This window comes from Dasypus novemcinctus, chromosome X (genome assembly GCF_030445035.2).
Source record: "Dasypus novemcinctus isolate mDasNov1 chromosome X, mDasNov1.1.hap2, whole genome shotgun sequence".
Lineage (NCBI taxonomy): Eukaryota > Metazoa > Chordata > Mammalia > Cingulata > Dasypodidae > Dasypus > Dasypus novemcinctus.
The window spans coordinates 166,113,077-166,133,451 of record NC_080704.1 but is presented as its reverse complement, the minus strand read 5'-3'; the positions used below and the strand labels follow the sequence as shown (position 1 = coordinate 166,133,451).

General features: G+C 38.8%; 1 protein-coding gene and 1 pseudogene across 1 annotated transcript; both read left to right on the top strand.

The window, feature by feature from the left end:
• The window catches only part of LOC101436755 (late secretory pathway protein AVL9 homolog pseudogene), a 36,717-nt pseudogene extending 22,864 nt beyond the window's left edge, over positions 1-13,853 (top strand).
• Positions 13,854-18,666: 4,813 nt separating this feature from the next.
• Positions 18,667-19,089, top strand: LOC101435506 (ubiquitin-ribosomal protein eL40 fusion protein-like). The gene has a single exon (XM_023585617.2). The coding sequence runs from the start codon at positions 18,675-18,677 to the stop codon at positions 19,059-19,061; it is 387 nt and encodes a 128-aa protein (XP_023441385.1). The 5' UTR covers positions 18,667-18,674; the 3' UTR covers positions 19,062-19,089.
• The last annotated feature ends 1,286 nt before the right edge of the window (positions 19,090-20,375 follow it).

The window sequence follows — 20,375 nt, the reverse complement described above, 5'->3', positions numbered from 1 at the left end:
TAAAACAATCCTAATATCCACCAATTGATGGATGAGTATTTTTCAGTTATCCAAAGGAATGAAATATGGTGATGAATACACTACATTGTGATTATAATAAAAGCCATTGATTATGTACTTTGGATAGATTGCATGGTATGTGAATACATCTCAATAAAACTGCTTTAAAAATTGAATGTAGTCCTGACACATACTACAACATGGATGGCCCTTGAGAACATTATGCTAAGTAAAAGAGGCCAGGCACAAAAGACCCTATATTCTATGATTCATTTATGTGACATGCACAAAATAGGTAAATCTGTTGAGCTGGATGGCAGAGTCATGGTTGCCAGGGACTGGGTTTAGGGGAGAATGAAGTGTGATTGATTAATGGGTGCAGGGTTTCTTTTGAGGTGAAGAAAAGTTTCCAGGAATAGATGATGGTGATGGTTGCACAACATTGTGAATGTACTGAATGCCACCATATTGTATACTTTAAATCTGTTACAATGGTAAGTTTTAAGTTATGTGTAAATTGCCACAATAAAAAGAAAAAATATATAGTCTAAAGTGAGATATCAATATACTAAGGGTATTAATTTCTTGATTAGTGGATTATAAATAATTTTTATTTTCTCCTTTATATTCTTTTGTACTTTTGTACTCATTTAAATGAAGATGTGTAATTTTGTCATCATAAAAATTTAAAGAGAGAAACAGCAATGCGTGTACTCTTACACTTAATCCTAGCATTTAAGAAGAGTTGGAGTGAGTAGAGTGGAATGAAGAAAAAGATTCTTTTTGCGTGTGGGAAATGTCATACGCACACAAAAGTTACTTAAATAGTATAAGGAATCACTTTTTATCCATCACCCAGCTTCAATATTCACAAACTAGTGGCAAATGTTATTTTATCTGTAGCATACCCACTTAGGAAGGATTAGTAAAAGTTGCAGTGAGGTAGATGAAAAGAGCATGAGCTCTGAAGTGGGACAGATCTTTTTTTTTTTCTTTTTTCTTTTTTTTATTAAATTGTCTTTTTTTTTTAAGACACACAGATCACAAAAAATGTTACATTAAAAAATATAAGAGCTTCCCACATACCCCCCACCCCCGCCCCCCCCACTCCTCCCACATCAACAACCTCTTTCATCATTGTGGCACATTCCTTGCATTTGGTGAATACATTTTGGAGCACTGCTGCACCACATGAATTATAGTTTACACTGTAGTTTACACTCTCCCCCAGTACATTCAGTGGTTTATGGCAGGATATATAATGTCCAACCCATCCTTTACACACAAAAACTAGTAGGCTCTATAACATTTATATTGCATTCTTAATACAAAATAACCCCTTATGTAGTATCTACCAAGATCAATTACTTAAAGCTTTCCACTTGTAAACCATTCCTTACTCAAGCAACTTTCCCACCCTAGCTCTATATCTCAAACACTATGCTCATAGTTTTTTTCCCAATCTATAATGCTCATCTCTTTTTCTACAGCAGTCTCTCTAACCCTAGCACAGTTATTTCTCTCTACTTTCTAACACTAGTACAGTTATATTCTCTCCACCTTCCAAGGCTACTTTTAATCTCAACTCTACAATCTCTTAGCTGAATGGGAGACTAGTTCCTTGGGTTTGCATCTACATTCTCTTGACTGATCTTCAGGGGAATTGTCCTGACTGCATAATCTCAGTTTCCTTTTCTGCTCAAAATGATAAAGAGTTTTTATATCATAAATCAAATTGTACGTAGAAAAAGAAAGAAATATATAAGATACAGTTCATTGTATTAATTCTTTTTAAAAAGATTTATTTATTTATTTAATTTATTTATTTATTTCTCTCCCATTCCCCCCCACCACCCCAGTTGTCTGTTCTCTGTGTCTATTTCCTGCGTCTTTTTTGTCCACTTCTGTTGTTGTCAGTGGCATGGGAATCTGGGTTTCTTTTTGTTGCGTCATCTTGTGTCAGCTGTCTGTGTGTGCGGTACCATTCCTGGGCAGGCTGCACTTTCTTTCGCACTGGGTGGCTCTCCTTATGGGGCGCACTCCTTGCGCATGGGGCTCCCCTACAAGGGGACACCCTTGTGTGGCATGGCACTCCTTGCACGCATCAGCACTGCGCGTGGGCCAGCTCCACACGGGTCAAGGAGGCTGGGGGTTTGCCCTAACCACTGGGCCAAGTCCGCCACCCTGTATTAATTCTTTAGACTATCTGCTTTTTAAAAATAAACCAGACAAAAGTCAGACACTCAGAAATCTTGATGTTTTTTAACCAAGTTAACTACACTGGAACTAATCAACTTATATTCAGGCAGAGTCACCCCATGGTGCTGATTGCCTGAGGCAGTCCCAGTTTGCTCCTGTGGTTGGGTGTAATTATTATTAGAGACTCCTTCACTCTCAAAGAATTCTGGTTTGAATACTACCTTTTATGGTCACCCTACATATAGGAAATGTTGATGTTAAATGAAATGACATTCAAGGAATTATAAAAAAATCTAATAAATGCATATTTTAAAAGCATGAACATTTTTAAAAATGTTGATGAATATTGGAAAAAATAAGCATTTTGAACTGCATTTCCCTGATACGCAGCCATCATCTTACTTTAGAATAGTTTTCTCTTTATAATTCAGGGTAATTCCCAAATTACTCTAGGTTGGCCCAAATGTAATACTTCACAAGACTTAACTCATAAAAAAGTTCTGTGATTTCATTTGTAATGCCTCTGTCTTCCTATTCTTTAAAGGCAAGGCAAGCAGGTTTATTCTCTCATAAGAGAAAGACTATTAGAACAGTGAAGGAGCCCTTGTGGAAAAATCAGATCACTGAATTAACTACAGTCCTAATGACTTCTCCATTCAAATAAAAATCTGAACTGCCTCTAAGGATGACCCTAGTGTCCAACAATTGTTTACAATCACCTTTAACAAGTCTTCCTCAGATCAACCCATGGGAAACAAATTAAAATAGTTACTTTATTTCTCACAAAAAACATGTGTTCATTCATTCACTATTTATTGAGAACCTTCCACATTCCAGGCTCTGTGCTAGGCATCAGGGATGCAAAGATGCATAAGACAGAGCTAACTCTCTAGCTGGTCACAAAAGTAGATGAGGTGTGTGGTATGAGCTCACAGATTCTCGTGATTTGGGGTTCATTTCACCAGCTGCAAGTATAAATTATAATTTATCATTTGCTTTAAAGTATCTGTCAATTCTTTCATTCATTTTTTTCAAGAAATCTTGATTGTGTGCCCACTCATTTCTGAGAATTATTCTGGGATATTGGAAATACTGCAGTGAATAAATAAATCAAATTTCCTGCCCTCAAGGTACTTATAATCTAGATGGAGGGACACAGATTATTTAGACTAGCAAGTAAATGTGCAACATGTCAGGTGATGATAAGTGCTATGAATAGAATATAATGCCAAGTAAAATGAGAGTTTTCTGGTGATAGAATGGGAACTCGTTTATTTTAGATGGGTCAAAGAAGGCTTCCTTGAAAAGAAGTCGTTGAGTGGAGACTTGAAGGAAATGATGGAGACATAAGGAAAGAACAATGAGCATGTATTTGTTATATTTCCCACAAAAGAAAGGAGGCCAGTGCAGCTGGAAGAGTGAACTCAGTGCTGAGTGTTAGGTTGGAGATAAAGTCAGAGCCGGCAGGCAGGCAGCCTGTGAAGGTTATGGAAAGCATGGTAAAGAAATTAGATTTTATTCTGTGTTTGCAAACCATTAGATGAATTTGAGCAGGAAAATGACATAACTGGCTCTAGATTTTGGACTGCTCTTCTTGGCTGCTGTGTTGGAAATGACTGTAGGAAAGTAAGGGTTGAAATAGGGAGAACAGTTAGGAGAGTATTGCAATAATCCAAGCAAAAGATTGATGGTGGCATGACCTAGGATGTTACCTGGGGAGAAGTGGTTGGATTAAGGATAGAGTCTGATGGTAGCACCGGCAGGATTTTCTGGACAGATTACATACAGCTCTAAGGCTCTAAATATTTGCCTTGATCTATTAGAAAAAGGACGTTACCATTTATTAAGATGGAGAAGAATGGAGAAGCAGTGGGTTTAGAGACAGAAGTCATGAGTTAGTCGTTGGATATATCAGGTTTGAATTTTACTATCTAGATAGAAAGGTAGAGTAGGCAGTGGGCTATGTAAGTCTAGAATACAAATGAGATATCTGGGCAAAAGAGAAAGAATTTAGAACCCTAAATTTGTAGGTGACGTTTAAAGCCAAGACCCTGGATCAGTTACACAAGGAAATGATTGTAGAAACTTGGGAGACTGAGGAGGAAAAGCCTATAAGGGTAGGAGAGACAGCTAGAGAGAGTAATGTCTCAGAAGTCAAGCAAAAAAAAGGTGTTTAGGAAGGAAGGAGTGATCAGCTCTGTCAAATGCCATTTTATTTATCCAGTAATCATTTCTTAAGGGCTCACTCTTCTAGGCACTGATCTAGGTCCTTGGGATCCCAGGTGAACAGCCTGTGGTTCCTACTCTGGGGGAGCTTACAGGCGAATGGGGGAGATGGGCAGTAACAAACCATGACGATATAGTGTGGTAAGTGCTGAAAGAGTCACAGGTGCAGGGTACCATGCATGGGAGCACATAACTTCTTTGTTATGTAATTTTTTTGCTAATCCTTAGAACCAAGTGATTGGCATGAATAGACCCTTCTTTCTTTCTTTCTTTCTTTTTTTTTTTTTTTTTGTTAGAATAAGGCATTGATTGATCACTGCCAGAGATGTACTGCACGATATTCCAGGCTTTATTTAATAACAGGTGAGTTAATTATAAGCCAGGTCTCTTGGGAAGTGTTTTTTGGAACAGACAAGGTACTGTTAGAGTCATGAAAGGGATTGGTATTCATACTCTTCTACTTCTTATTCAAAGTGGAATTATACATTGGGAAAAAGGGTAAAAATTCATACCGTTCTAAATATATGGAAGCATCAGAAAAATGTTTCTTATCTAAAGCATTTGGGGTTCCTTAAGGACAGCTCCCTAAGGAAGTGGGAGTGGATGGGCACAATTAGCAATATACACAGCTTCCAAAGGAAGCTACCTATTTGCTCAAGTGATTTGACTCTTTTGATTCAGTTCACTCAAATGAACAATCCAGTTAAAAATTAACCATGCACTTGGCTTGGTTTGCTTACTTGTCTGTAGACAAAACAACCACATGGTTAAGTTAGTAGATTCATTGGAGTAAATTGAGCAGAGGCATTCTGATCACATATTCTGGAGGCAGACTGCCTGACTTTGAATCCTGGTTCCACTGCTCCCTAGCTGGGTGACCTTGGGCAAGTGACTTGGCTTCTCTATCCCTGACTGTAAAATGGGGATAACAATAGAACATGACTCAGAGAGTCATTGAGAACATTAAATATGTCACTAGGTGCAAGGTACTTAGAAAGGTGCCTGGGGGATAGTGAATGCAGTATATATGTTTGCTATTATTATCTGGCTCAACTCTGCTCATCTGGCCTTATCAGCTGATACTTGAACCACACAGCCTCCCGCCAGCCAATCAAAGCTGCTCAAAGACAAGAGCAGAGAGAGACCAGCCAGGAGTTTTTTGCAGTGATTCAAGCAACAGCTAAGGGTAACAGAGGAGAGACAAGTAGACTGATTCAGATTATATTTTGAAAGCTGAGTTGATAGTATTTCCTAATGGATTACATATGAAGAGCGAGGGAAAGGGAAGTAAAAATTGACTCCTAGCTTTTGGACTAGGACAGTTGGATAGAAGACATTTGGGAGAGGAACAGGTGTTCTGTTTAGGTAATTCACATTACGGATTTTGACCATCCCTAAGTGGAAGATATTAAATAGGCAGTCAGATAATATTCAAGGGAGAGGTGAGAGCTACAGATATAAATTTGGGAATCATAGTAAAAAAAATAATATTGAAATTGTAAAACAATAGGCAAAGTTGACATGACCTAGGAGCTAATAAAAACGTGGGAATAACTGGGTGATGAATGCACAAATATGTGATTTTACTGAATATCATTGATTGTACACTTTGGATGGATTTATGCTTTATTAATATGTAATAATACAATTGATTTGTTTTAAAAAAGAGAAATAAACACTTTCTCAGCCAAAATGAAACAAAACACTTATGTTCCTGGAACATAGGAAGTATAAAATAAATTATTGCTATCATTATTATTATGATTATTATTAAGAAGTGCATTAATGGCGTTTTGGTAAACCTTCATTACTATTTAGAGAACTGCCTCTATCGTGGCACACTTAGAAAATGATAACACTTGCAGAATACAGTTTGTGTCACTGCCTGAGACATATGGCTTAGGTCCTTCCCAGGGACATCCCAACTGCCACAAGGGGTATGTGGGTACAAACACCTCTGGCCATAGTAATCCAATCTCACTACAGTGCTGCATTCCACCAGTTTGGAAGCTCTAGTCCAGAGCCTTGATAATTAATATGTGGCCCATGGACCAGTAGCATAGACACACAGAATCTCAGGTCCACTGATGACCAATCTACATTTGAACAAGATCTCTAGATGATTCCTATGTGCCTTAAAGTTTGAGACACACTGATTTATAGGATTGTTGTACAAATCTTTTATAACCAATATTCACTGATCTATGGATTGCCAAATTTGAAATTATTATTTCTTCTCTCCTCATTCTTTCAGCCCAATGTATAATATTGTGTCTGTTATGTGCTGGCCACATGGAAAAATTTACAAGAAGGTGGTTTTTGCATTGGTGGACTTTCCTGTAATGTGGGAAAAGTTCTAGGGTTGATTGCTTATTTAATTAAGTGTTTTCCATTTTACATGGGCACTTTATACCCACATTGTGGTCATATGAATACAGAATGACTGGCCTGGAACCATTGCTTACCCTTGCAGCTATGACAGTTTACAGGGAGATGTAGTTTATGTTGGGAAATTTGACACCTCACTTGAGGCCATATTAAAGGACTGCTGCTGAACTGAGCAAATCCCATTTTGCTGGAGATCAAGACTCTGGGGCACATTGAAAAAATGAGACACTATTTGCTAAATTTGGTTTTCATAGAAGTGTGGTATAGGTATTTCAGACTTCCAGAAAAACTCATTTATTCCCAAATCCAAGTTTTATTCCCTGAACTACCCAGGTAATTTCATTATTCAAAATTTTCATCTGACCCTTATAGACACTGCCAAATGCTTGGGGTGAGAGTTTGAAGTTTTTTGTAAATCCAGAAAAGATCATGTTCTTGGAGCTGATCCATTTCTGTGGATGCAGAGCCCTTTGATTGGATTAGATTTAGTTGGGGGCTTTGATTGGAGTACTTCAGTGAGGCCTGACCCAGACTGGGTCTCAGTCTTCTAGCTGGAGCTCTTTATATAACAGAAAAAACATGCAGACAAACATTGTGTGAGAGAGGACTCTGGGATCTGTTGCAGCCACAGACACACTGGAAACCCCCAAGAGGTTGAAGGAGAGGCCTGAGGCTGGAATCAGCAGAGCACAGAGGCTTCAGAGAGGGAACAGGCCCCCAATAGATTAGGCCCATGGAAAGAGAAAAAATACAGGCCCTGAGGAGAGGGGAGAGAGAATCCTATGCCTAATTGCCCAAAGCTGAGCTCAGGGAGAAAATGATCCTGGAAGAGTAGCAAAAGAGATCTAATGGCTAGCTTCCCCCATGTGACAATGGATAAAGGCCTTCCTCCCTTGGAGACTCAGTTAACCCATTTGTCAAAGAGCATGTGTATTAAATTATCTCGAGTGGGCCTCTACTAGATCAGGCATTTTGTAATCCCAGGCAAACTGGGAGTTTATTTAATTTATTCCTGTGGGCAAGGGCCTATTGTAATAGGGCCTTTTGATGAGGTTGTTTCATTTAAGGTGTGAACACCTCATTCAGAATGGATCTTAATCCTCTTACTGGAGACTTTTATAAATGGGGTGAATACAGAGAGAGATAGAGAAAGCTTTGGAAGCTAGAAATTGAAATCAACGAAGTCTAAAGAGAAGGGAGAAACTAGCAGATGCAACCATGTGCCTTGCCATGTGGCAAAGGAGCCAAGGATTGCCAGCATTCAGTCTTCAGGAAGAAAATATTTCCTTGATGATGCCTTGATTTGGACATTTTCCTGGCCTCAAACTGTATGCTAATAAATTCCCATTGTTTAAGCCAACCCATTTCATGGTCTCTGCTTTAAGCCGCCCAGGAAACAGTGGGTTATGATCAGAATGTTTCTTTTTCAACAATCACTGAAGGGAAAGAGATCTACAGTATCAAACTAATAGAATTCTGAGTTGGGGAGCTTTAAGCAGGAGACATGAAACTGAATCTTTGTCTCATTTTCCATTCTTCTGAATTCCTCCAATTTCTGAACCAAAGAAAAGTTGTCACCCAATCAATGTATAGAAAAGATATGATTTTTGAGGGTCACTTCATGGCGTCCTATATCCAACCTCCAGCCACTGTGACTGATCAGAAACAAACTGTAGTCAAGAGTCATTGAGAGGAGAAAACAAGTTTGGGATGTTGAAAACATGTACAATGAAAGAAAAGCATGACATTTTTAATTACTTGTAAGAATTTCAAGAGACCGGTTATCATACTCTTTAATTGACTATCTTTGTTCACTGTACATTTTCTGACAAAACCAAAATACGACAATAATTTCCACTTCTAAAGATAGATGGTTTCCCAGGACATAGCACCGTAATTAGATTTCCCCCAAAATACTTTAAAAAGCTACACACTTAAATGACCGAGTGCTTTTCCCATTTCGATTAATATTCATGCAAGTGAGAAATCTTAAACTACTACATGAAATTGAATAACAATAAAATGACTAAGAGCTACTAAAATGAATTGTAAATATTGAACATGCTTCAGGTTTTCACTTCAACTCATTTAAAACAGCACTAACTCATAATTATTGTACAAACTACAGATATCCATCAACTAAACACCAATTAAATCTTGAAATAAATCATATCCTCTTATGAGATCTCAGTTTAAATAGGTATTTGGAACTTAAGGAAAAGTCACACCATCAGCAAATTTTATACTGGTCTTCTAAAAGTCCTTTTCTTTTAGGTAGGGGATTTGGACAGGTTAACTTTTGCCTTGAAGTTGGAGGATCTGTGTTTGAGTCCCAGCTTTGCCATTGTTTTGGTTGTGTGACCTATGACAAATCACTTAACTTCTCAGACCTTCCATTTCCTTAGCAATAACAGAGATGATAATATCTGTTTCCTGGGGCAGTTGTGTCAAATAAGATATAATAAAATAACTTTCCACACAGTAAAGTAAATAAAACACAACAAAACCATCCCACAGTGAATCCCTTATCTATAAGCACATAGCAAACCACTCCAAAACTTAGTGGTTTAAAACAATGATCATTTTATGATTTTTTACTCTTTCTGAGCGTCAGGAATTTTGAGAAGGGATTAGGTGGACAATTCTGACTTTCAGCCTTAGGGTCCCTCCATGTGGGCTGTCCTCTTGGGCTAATATAGGACTCCTCAAAGCCTGGTGGCCTCAGGATAGTTTGGTTATCTAGTGGCTGGCATCACCCACAAGGAATGTTCCTCCAGTATAAGGCAGACGTGCATGTCATTTTCATGACATAGCTTTGGAAGTCACATAGTATCACTATTGGTTAACGCAGTCACAAAGGCCCATGTTCAAGAGAAAGAGATGTATATCTCATCAGTAGATTAAGGTAATGTCAAAATCACATGCTAAGAAGAGCACGTGAGATGGAAGCTATTGCTGCCATCACCCTCAGAAAATAAAATCTGCCACATCTAGTATCAAAATCATAATTTTCTATCAATATAGCTGGTTTGATTTAAAAGATAACTGGAAGACCTCTTTCTCTAATCAAACCACTCTCTCAAGGACATTATCCATTGAGTTATTTTAAAACAGGGGTTCTTAACAAGGGGTCTGTGAGATTGAATTAGAATTTTTAAAAAAATCATTATCCTTGTGGGGACATGTTGGTGCAGGTGTGATATAGTTATTAAATAATACAAACTATAGTGTGGACTTAGTAAGGGTCTATGGTTTTCACCGGGCTGGCAAATGGGTCAGTGGAACAAAAAAGGTTAAGAATCCCTGGTTTAAAGCAACATGAATATACCTCACAATCCCCTTTTAGGTTGCAGAGTTTAATGGGGCATCTGCTCTGCAATGGACAATATTCTAGATGCTTTATATACAGTATTAGCAATCCATAATCTGACTTATAAAGTGAGGTATATTGTTGTTTTACTAAGGAGCCCAAAATCAGACTGATTAAGCGACTGCCCTGGTCAGAGAACTCAAACCTGGACTTCCCTCCTTTTACTAGGTTGCATTGTCTCTCTTTAATAGCAAATACTTAAATATTGTATAATGCTTACTAGGTTCCAGGCTCTCTCTCTCTCTTCTCTCTCTCTCTCTCTCTCTCTCTCTCTCTCTCTCTCTCTCTCTCTCTCTCTCTCACACACACACACACTTCGCTTCAACCCTGTGAAGTAAGTGCTGTTATTAGCTCCATTTTATAGATGAGAAAACTGAGGCCCAGCAAGATTTTGCAACTTGTCAAGGCCAGACAGCTAGGATGTGGAGGGGTGTGTTTCCTAGAGATCTTACTCTAAAATTTCTCTGGAAACTTTAAGATGATTTAACATAAATTAGCTTACCAAAAAAATTTTGTTTTGAGTGGAGGAATGGGATGGGTCCACACTGGGAATCAGGCATGGGGAGAGGTTATGGGCAGATAATAAAAAGAACTGTTTTAAGAAGTCTGTTGTGGCCCGGAGTGGTTGCAGTGGTGGTGGGAGGACAGGAAAAGCACAAAAGCCAAGGTCTGTTCACCTCCCAGTTTTCCCACAGTGGGCCTACATAAGACTAACTACTTAAATGCATCTTTTTTTTGTCTATTTATTTTTTTAATATTACATTAAAAAAATGAGGTCCCCATATACCCCACCCCCCTCACCCCACTCCTACCCCCATAACAACAACCTCCTCCATCATCATGAGACATTCATTGCACTTGAATACATCTCTGAGCACTGCTGCATCTTATGGTCAGTGGTCCATACCATAGCCCACACTCTCCCACAGTCAACTCAGTGGGTCATGGGAGGACATAAAATGTATGGTAACAGTCCCTGCAGTACCACCCAGGGTAACTCCAAGTTCCAAAAATGCCCCCATGCATCTTAAATCTTTGTATTAGCAGAACACATTTCCTATGGAGAAGCTGGAGCAAACAGATCTGAAGCGAAGGTCACTGTTTTTCTCCATTAGATGAAGCCAGGCTTTTCCATTTATCATGCATTGTCATTTTCCACGTGTTTTATTTGCATATTTCCATCAATGCAAGAAACCTGAAATTCAACTAGAAAGGACGCAATTCATTTAATGACGGATACGCTCTGAATGCTGTGTTATTCCGCAGCTTCATAGTGACTTTTCTGTATTTGTGACATCCCTGCTGTAGTGGCTTCTAGAATTGGATTCCAATGAAGGATTCACTCATTAGCTGTGTGATATCTGGCAAAGTACCTATCTTTCTGAGTTAGAATTACTCAACTGCAAAAAGTTAATGAAGCCTTCCATAGTTTTCTCACAGGGAATAATAAGTGTGGATTGCAGAAAGCTTCATTTTTATAATTCATAATGGTGGATTGTCTTTATTTGGTTAGTGAACATAAGTATTACTCTTCATTCAAAAGCACATTTTTATTGGTTCCCACTGCATGCCAGGTATAGTTCTGGGTGATAGAAGAAAGCAGTGAAAAAGCCAGAACAAAACAGTCTTACTTTCATTAAGCTTTCATTCTAGTTGAAGAAGATAGAATATAAGCAGGTCGAAAGTGCCAGCCTGTGGGTTGTTGATGGTAGGTACCATGGAAGAAGGACAGGAAGGGGGTCAGGAGAACTGGGGTGATGGGGTTTTGTCTGTGGCGTGGATGAGAGGAGAGGTGCTATTTCTCTAGGAAAGTCAGGAAGACCTCTCTGACAAGATACCATTGGAAATAAGATAAATTTGAGGATTTTATATCTTGGCATCCAAATGATACCAAGTAGTGAAAAAAAATTAATTTTCAAAACAAATTCTGCTAAATCTCCATGGAATATTATTATTGGTTTGGGGCAAAAAAACTGAATGGCTGAGGGAAGAGCAGGGTCGTCCCTGAAGGGCATGGAGCTGCGGTTGCTGTGGTTGCTGTTTGACCTCTTATGGGCTCCTTGCACAGTCCTCATAACGCATGATGGCTGACACCTGATGTCTGCCTATTCTCAGTCGGGGACCATGGGGTAGCCTGGCCTACCCAAGCCTGCTGCCCTTGGTGTTTGAAGCTGACATTGTGAGGCCCTCAGCAACCCCCAAATTTCTAAAGGAGCCTTATGAACATATGAGTAGCTCCTTGGGAGGAAGTTCATCAGAAGCATCCTAAGTATACCTTGGTCTGACTCCTGCAGCTCTTGTCCTTCATTTTAGACACAAGGTATTAATCCTACTTAAACTGATTCTTCTTGAGGAAATGTTTCTCTTTTACACTTGTGCAATGAATAAGTTAGTGGGTGCACTCATGACTATGTTATCCCTTTTACCAGCATGGTTTGAACATGACATCACTCATAGTTCTCAGTACAGACTCCAAAAGAATATGTCTGAAGATGCTGGACTTCAGGAAAGTGATTCCCTTGCAGAAGAATTTTCTTCTGTGTCTGCTCCTGACATTTCAAATGCCAACTTAGGAACTGTCAAGAAAACCATGACAGGAAACCTTGGAGGAGAAATGTCATCAAGACTGAAGAACCTTTGTTCCCAGTGGGAAATGCCAGCAGCAAAGGACAGGAATCCAATGATACCAATCAATATTTAAAACTTCCTTCCTGCCCCTCTCTGGAATTTTCAGAAAGCAACTAGGAGACCATGGATCCTACTGTCTTTGAGGACCCCAACCTGAAAGAGAGGAAACAAGTGGGATAAGAGCAGACAAACTTATTTCCAAAAGACTCTGTGCCCTCAGGCAACCCTCCAATTGCTGTACAACCTAAAGCTGATACAGGGTAGGTGGTCCTGATACCAGGGCTAATTTCAGGTTTGGAAGAGGACCCATATTGCATGCCCCTGGCTATCTTCACAGAGGGATATCTCTGCCTTATATGGCATTGCCGCAGCATCTTCTTCTCTCTGATGTCAATTTTGGGCATTATTGCTGGAGCTACTAACATCCTTTTTTGACAACAGAAACATCTCAGTGATGCCACTGTGGAAATAGAATAGGCTCTGATACAAATTGATGATCCAGAACTCAGGAAGCTGCTTAACCCAACCACTGCAGACCTAAGGTTCACAGATTATTTAGTGAGGCACATGGCACAGAACTGGGATGCTGACTTCCTCGATGTCATGGGGCTGGTGGGGAGGGGATGAATGGATATGGGCCCAGTTTGGTATCTTCATCCATGCACTTTTGGCTACCATGTTGCCGTTAGAAAATGAAAATATGTTAGGGACAACCTTTGTTACAGAAAGGAAGAATACATACAACTACAGGGTATGGAATGGCAACAAGTATATGGCACTCGCAGAAGTAAATCCTAATCATTCATTTCAAGGCCAATATTCAGTGTCATAAATGAAATTAAAATTTTCACCTTCTGTTCAGAATTGTGAATTGGGCAAAAAATAAAAAATAAAAGGAAATGACATGGTCATCACAACCAGTTCGAATGTTGTACGCAGAGGAAAAGATATTGGACAGTCAACTGAAAGGGCTTTTTCCACAGCAAAGAGAGCCAGGTCTTCCTGGCTTTCAACTTTCACCAACCCCCTCCCCCTCCCCTAAAGTCTCGCTAAGTCACCAGATGGGAAGTCCTAAGCCAGGTGTCCCAAAGACTGCTGTTGTTTTCTTAGGTTTCAGTGTTCCCTGCCCATTTGCTGCTTCCAGACTATTCCTCTTCATTGGCCACAGGTGCAGAGCAGGTGGACGAGACGTCAAACTGTTTACACTCTATCTAAATGAATGGTGCAGGATGGTGAGAAGACGAAACTACAACTTTACAGGGATGACTTTCCAGGCTGGCGTTTAAATTGACTATTTTATTTCCTTCTGAACCTGATTAAAACACATAAGAAAATAAACCTTCTAATTAACTTTGAGTTTTGATTTCATACATTTGTCTACTTTAGAAAATTTCTTACTTATGGCAATTTTGTTCTCTTTTGCTGTTTGAATATCCAGATGGTCACTGCAATTTATATTTGCCAAGATTGTCATATTACGTTCATTTTACTAACATTGGCCTGAAAATGTACTTATAAAGTTAAGGGGCCATACAGTTCAGACCTGTGCTATTTCGTTGGGTTATATGATGAATTTTATTTGTTTTCTGTCCACCAAACACATTTAGTTCATCCATTTCCTCTCAAAAACATGGAAGTCAGAGATGGTAGTCCTGAGGATGAGGTGTTTTATGTTTTTAACAACATCTTTACAAAACCTGCTCTGAATCATTAAGAAATATCACTATGCTTTCTTATCTTCCCAATTGTGCAAGTAGATGTGCCAAGGAATGACATAGTGATGGTTATAATGATATTCAAGCACTTAAACAAAAATGACTATAGAAGGCAATATTTAAAAGTCCTTTATGTTTTTTATTAACTCTAGTCATACTGGATTCTTTTACAAATGTTTTTTAACCCAAAGTTTGTACCTTTTAATTTCTTCTTTTGAACAGTTTCCATTGGCTGTTTAGACCTATAAGTTTTCTCTTAGTCTTATTCTTCATAATGTTTTTCAAGAAGCTTGGCCTTCCCACTTTCCTTACTGAAAACCCTCCTGTCATCAATATCCAACCCCTTCTAAAAGTATTTTATAAAAGATATAAAATAGAAATCCCAGCTTAGCTCACGTATAGAAAAACAAGAGGTAAGAGAAGAAACCTGGAGCCATCATAGCTGTCATCTGTTTCACAGAGGCCATCTGCTTTCATCTCAGACACATACCTGTATCTGCTCTCTACTGATGAGCTTTATACAATGATACCTCATATGCTTGCTATAACCACTCTTACTTGCTTTTCAAGGGGATTTTGAATATGTGTTGCAGGGAATATTTAGGGGACAGCAGACTACCTTTTCAGTAACAAAGCATACTTGGAAAATACATTTTGAGTATAATCTACATATGCTATAAAGACTATTGTGAGAATAAAGGACCTAATTAAGGAAGCTTATTATGCATCATTTATCCTCTATGTAATATTTTGGTAATAAGGAAATCCTCACAGGTCATGTGAAATGGAAAAAAAGGGGCTTCATCTAAATATCCATAAATTTTCCAAGTTATGTTTTACCACAAATTCAGAAAGTCTAAAAGCAGACTTCCATTTGAGCATAATAACTTAAGAATTCAGTGGTAATAAATTAAAGGGCTTAATGTGAAAACTCCACTAACTCCACTTTGGCTAGGGAAGTTAACCTGCTCAGGAAATATTATTTGAAGAGAAAACATAATACCAAATGCAACCTTAAAAGGTACTTTAATTGGGTTGCACTGAGGCTATGAAGAATTCATTCTAACATGTTTCATGAGGACACATCATTAGTTGAAGTATGAGAGAATCTTAGTGTGCAATTCATACTTTTCAATGATCAGAAGTTTACAGTGGTAAGAGCACTGTGAGGGGACAGCCACAAAGTTGCTTTTGCTTTGTCATTTTGTTTGTGTGATTTGTATAATTGAAGTAAAACTCCATTTAACACTATTCAAAAGCTGTTCATTCTTTCCAACCAGATCAGATTGCAGCTCTAGCCTAGGCTCCAGCCCCACCTCTGGCAGGAAGGAATCTCGGGGACCTGTGCCAGACTCTCCAGTTAACTGTAGGTACTTTTGGCCTGCACAGACTAGATATTTGGATACCTCTAGCTCCATCCCCATCCACCATTAAGATAGTAGGGGGTGTGGGTTTCCTCAACCTCCCCGGCAACTGCAGGTGATTCAGCCTATACAAACTGGACTGCTCTGCTCCTGTGAGTCTACCCTCAACCCCATTAGGACAAGAGCAAATTTGTGTGCCCCAGCCTCTCTAGGCAACTGCAGGCTCTCTCAGTCTGTGGGGACTTGCCTGTTGGGTGCCTGTGGCTCTACTCCTACCTTCCAATAAGATAGGAGGGACCAGTGTTTCCTCAGCCTCTCTAGACAACCACAGGTGCTTTTGGCCCACATGGACTGGTCTTTTGAGTGCTTGTGGTTCCATCCCCACCCCTTTAAGACCATAAAGAAATATTCCCTCAGTCTCTCAGGACAACTGCAGGAGCTTTCACCCCATATGGATTAGATTGTTGAGTACTCTAGAGGGTCTATCCCCACCCCTGGCAAAAGAGAAGGGGAGCAGGTGCTATGTCAGTCTACCTGGGCAACTGCAGTCAGTTTTGAGCCACACAGTTTTTTGCTGCCCACACCTCCCCTGGGCAGGGGAGGAAGGTGTGTGATGCTTCAACTGTCTCTCCATCAACTAAAGATGGTCTTAGCTTTCATGGCTTGGGTTACTGCAAGGGCTGCAGTTCCATCCATGCCCCTGTCAGAGGAGAAAGTTGTGAGAAACTTAATGGATTGATTTTGGGGCAACCTAGGCATCAGCAGCCTCCACAGCTTATAGTAACAACTACATCCTTGGCACCTATATGCAAGAAGCATGGGAGAAAGGAAAGAGAACCCTAAACTAAAGAGAGAAACTGCACCCAGAATAACTACATCTAGTAAGCCAGATGCCAAGACATCAAGAAAAAATTACTACCCATACCAAGAAACAGAAAGATATGACCCAGTCAAAGGAAAAGAATGAGCCTCCATATCACATAAAGGAATTGTGACAACTAATCATAGATGCTCAAGCAAATCTCCTTAGTAAGTTCAATGAAATGACTAAAGAGTTTAAGGATATTAAAAGACACTGGTGAGAAAAAAAAGAAGAATTTAAAAGCATAACTAGCAAGATAGCAAATCTTACAGGAATGAAAGGCAAAATAAATGAAATTAAAATATGCTGGAGACATATAACTACAGATTTCAGTAGGCAGAAGAAAGGATCAGTGAGCTTGAAGTCATGGCCTCTGAACATAAACATACAAAAACAGATAAAGAAAAGAATGGAAAAAAAATTGAACAGGGTTTCAAGGAACTAAATGGTGGCAAGAGATGTGAAAATATATGTGTCATGGGTGTCCCAGAAGGAGAAAAGAAGGTTAAAAGGGCAGAAGGAATATTTGAAGAATCAATGGTTGAAAATTTTCCAACCCTATTGAAGGACATAGATATCCATGCCCAAGAAGCACAATGTATGCCCATCCAAATAAATCTGAATATAACAATTTTGAGACACATAGTAAACAGAATGAAAATTCCAAACACAAAGAGAATTCTGAGAACAGCTAGAAAAGTGATGCATTGCCTACAAGATAAAGCGTGATTTCTCATCAGAAACCATGGAGAAAAAATATGAAAAAAAAAAGAAAAGAAAAGAAACTATAGAGGCAAGAAGGCAATGGTATGATGTGTTTAAGGTACTGCATGAAAAAATTGCAAGCCAACTATCTTATATCTAGCAAGACTGTCTTTCAAAAATGAGTATGAGTTTAGACTATTCACAGATTAAAAAAATCTGAGAAGTCTGTCAAGAAGAAACAAGCTCTTCAGGAAATATTAAAGGGAGTGTTTCATCCTGAAAAGAAAAGACAAGAGAGAAAGTTTTGGAAGAGTGTCTATAAATGAAAATTATATCAGTAAAATAACTAAAAGTGTAAAAAGAATGATGAAAATAAAATGACAGATAAAACCCAAAAATTAAAATGGGTGAAATAAGAACTTTCTTTACAGTAATAAAATTGAATGTTAATGTATAAAACTCCCCAATCAAAAGATACAGACAGACTGGCGAAATGGATAAAACAATATGAGCTATCTATATGTTGTCTACGAGAGACTCACTTTAGACCTGAGGATACAGTAGATTGAAAGTGGAAAGCTACATAAGGAAATCATGCAGTTAAAAAAAAAAAGTGCAAGTAGCTATACTTATATGGGAAGAAATAGACTTTAAAAGCAAAATTGTTATCAGAGATAAGGAAAGACATTATATTTAAATAAAGGTGTAATAGACCACTAAAAAATAACAATCATATATGTATATCAACCTCACAAGGATGCCCCAAGTTACATGAGGCAAACACTGGCAAAACTGAAGGGAAAAATACATGTCTCTATAAAAATATTTGGAGAATTCAATACACCACTCTCAGCATTTGATAGAACATCTGGGCAGAAGATTAATAAAGAAAGAGAGGGCTTGAGTAATATGATAAGTGGACAAAGCCTAAAGGACATTTACAGAACATAGCACCCCAAAACAGCAGGATATACATTCTTCTCAAGTACTCATGGATCTTTCTTGAGGAGAGACCATATGTTGGGTAACGAAACAGATCTCAATGAATTAAATAAGATTAAAATTATGCAAAAACACTTTCTATGATCATAATGGAATAAAGCTGGAAATAAACAAGAGGTAGAAAAAGGGAAATTTCACAAATATATGGATGTTAAGAAACACAATCTTGTCCGCCGCCCTCTTCTCCTCAGCACGGCGGCGGACAGGATGCAGCCATGCAGATCTTCGTGAAGACCCTGACGGGCAAGACAATCACCCTAGAGGTGGAGCCCAGCGACACCATCGAGAACGTCAAGGCCAAAATTCAGGACAAGGAGGGCATCCCACCCGACCAGCAGTGCCTCATCTTCGCGGGTAAACAGCTGGAGGACGGCCGCACGCTGTCAGACTACAACATCCAGAAAGAGTCCACCCTGCACCTGGTGCTGCGCCTCCGGGCGGGCATCATCGAGCCCTCCCTCTGCCATCTGGCCCAGAAGTACAACTGCGACAAGATGATCTGCCGCAAGTGTTACGCGCGCCTGCACCCCCAGGCCATTAACTGCCGCAAGAAGAAGTGCGGCCACACCAACAACCTGCGCCCTAAGAAGAAGGTCAAGTGAGGGCCCCGCTCTGCATGGCGCCCCGGCTCCCCCCACGGGCAACCTCGAGACCCCAATAAAACCCTTTTGGTCGACTGAGGCAGTAAAAAAAAAAAAGAAACACAATCTTAAAATCTGCAGGTCAAGAGTAAATTGTGAGAGAAATCAATAAATGCCTTGACAAGAATGAAAATGAGAACACAATGTATCAGAACCTATAAGATGTAGTGAAGGCAGTACTGAGAGGGAAATTTATAGCCCTCAATGCTTACATTAAAAGGAAGAAAGAGCTAAAATCAATGACCTAACTACACAGGTGCAGGAACTAAAAAAATTACAGTAAATGATTCCCAAGCAAGCAGAAGGAATGAGGTAACAAAGATCAGAGCAGAAATAAATGACTTTGAGAACAACAACAACAACAACAAAAATAATAGAATTAACAAATCCAAAATTTGGTTCTCTGAGAACATTGACAAAATTGACAAACTCTTAGTTAGACTGACAAAGAAAAAAAGAGAAAAGATGTAAATAAAAAAAGATGAATATGGGGACTTTTACTGACCCCACAGAAATAAAATAAATCATTAAAGGATACTATGAACAACTCTATGCCAACAGGCTAGGCAATGTAGATAAAATGGAAGAATTCCTGGGAATATATGAACAGCCTACACTGAACCTAAAAGAAATAAAAGACCTCAAAAAAGCAATTGCAAGTAAAGAGATTATGACAGTCACCAAACAATTCTCCAAAATAAAAAGCCCAGGACCGAATGGTTTCACAGATGTGTTCTACCAAATACTCAAAGATTTAATGCCAATCTTACTCAAACACTTCCAAAAAATTGAAAAAGGAATATTACCAAACTTATTCTTTGAAGACAATATCACCCTAATACCAATGCCAGATAAAGATATTATGAAAAAAAGAAAACTGCAGACCCATTTCCCTAATGAATATGGATGCAAAAATCCACAACAAAGTACTTCCTAATCAATTCCAAAAACACATTAATAGAATTATTCATCATGATCAATTCAATTTTACACCAGGCATGCATGGTGGTTCAACACAAGAAAACCTATCAGCATAATACACTGCATTAATAAATCAAAGAAGAAAAATCAGAAGATCCTATCACTTGACTCAGAAAAGGCATTTGACAGGATACCACATCATTTTTTCTTTCTTATTTTCTTGTGTGTGTGTTTTTTTTAAATGTTTTAACCAGGATCCTTTCTTGGCAAAAATACAGCAAATTTAGGAATCGAAGGGAAATTTCTCAACATGATAAAGGGCATATATGAACAACCCACAGATAACATTGTACT

Bases quoted from the DNA above. Each gene is read 5' to 3' on its own strand.
- LOC101435506 (XM_023585617.2), top strand. From the start codon at position 18,675: ATGCAGATCTTCGTGAAGACCCTGACGGGCAAGACAATCACCCTAGAG.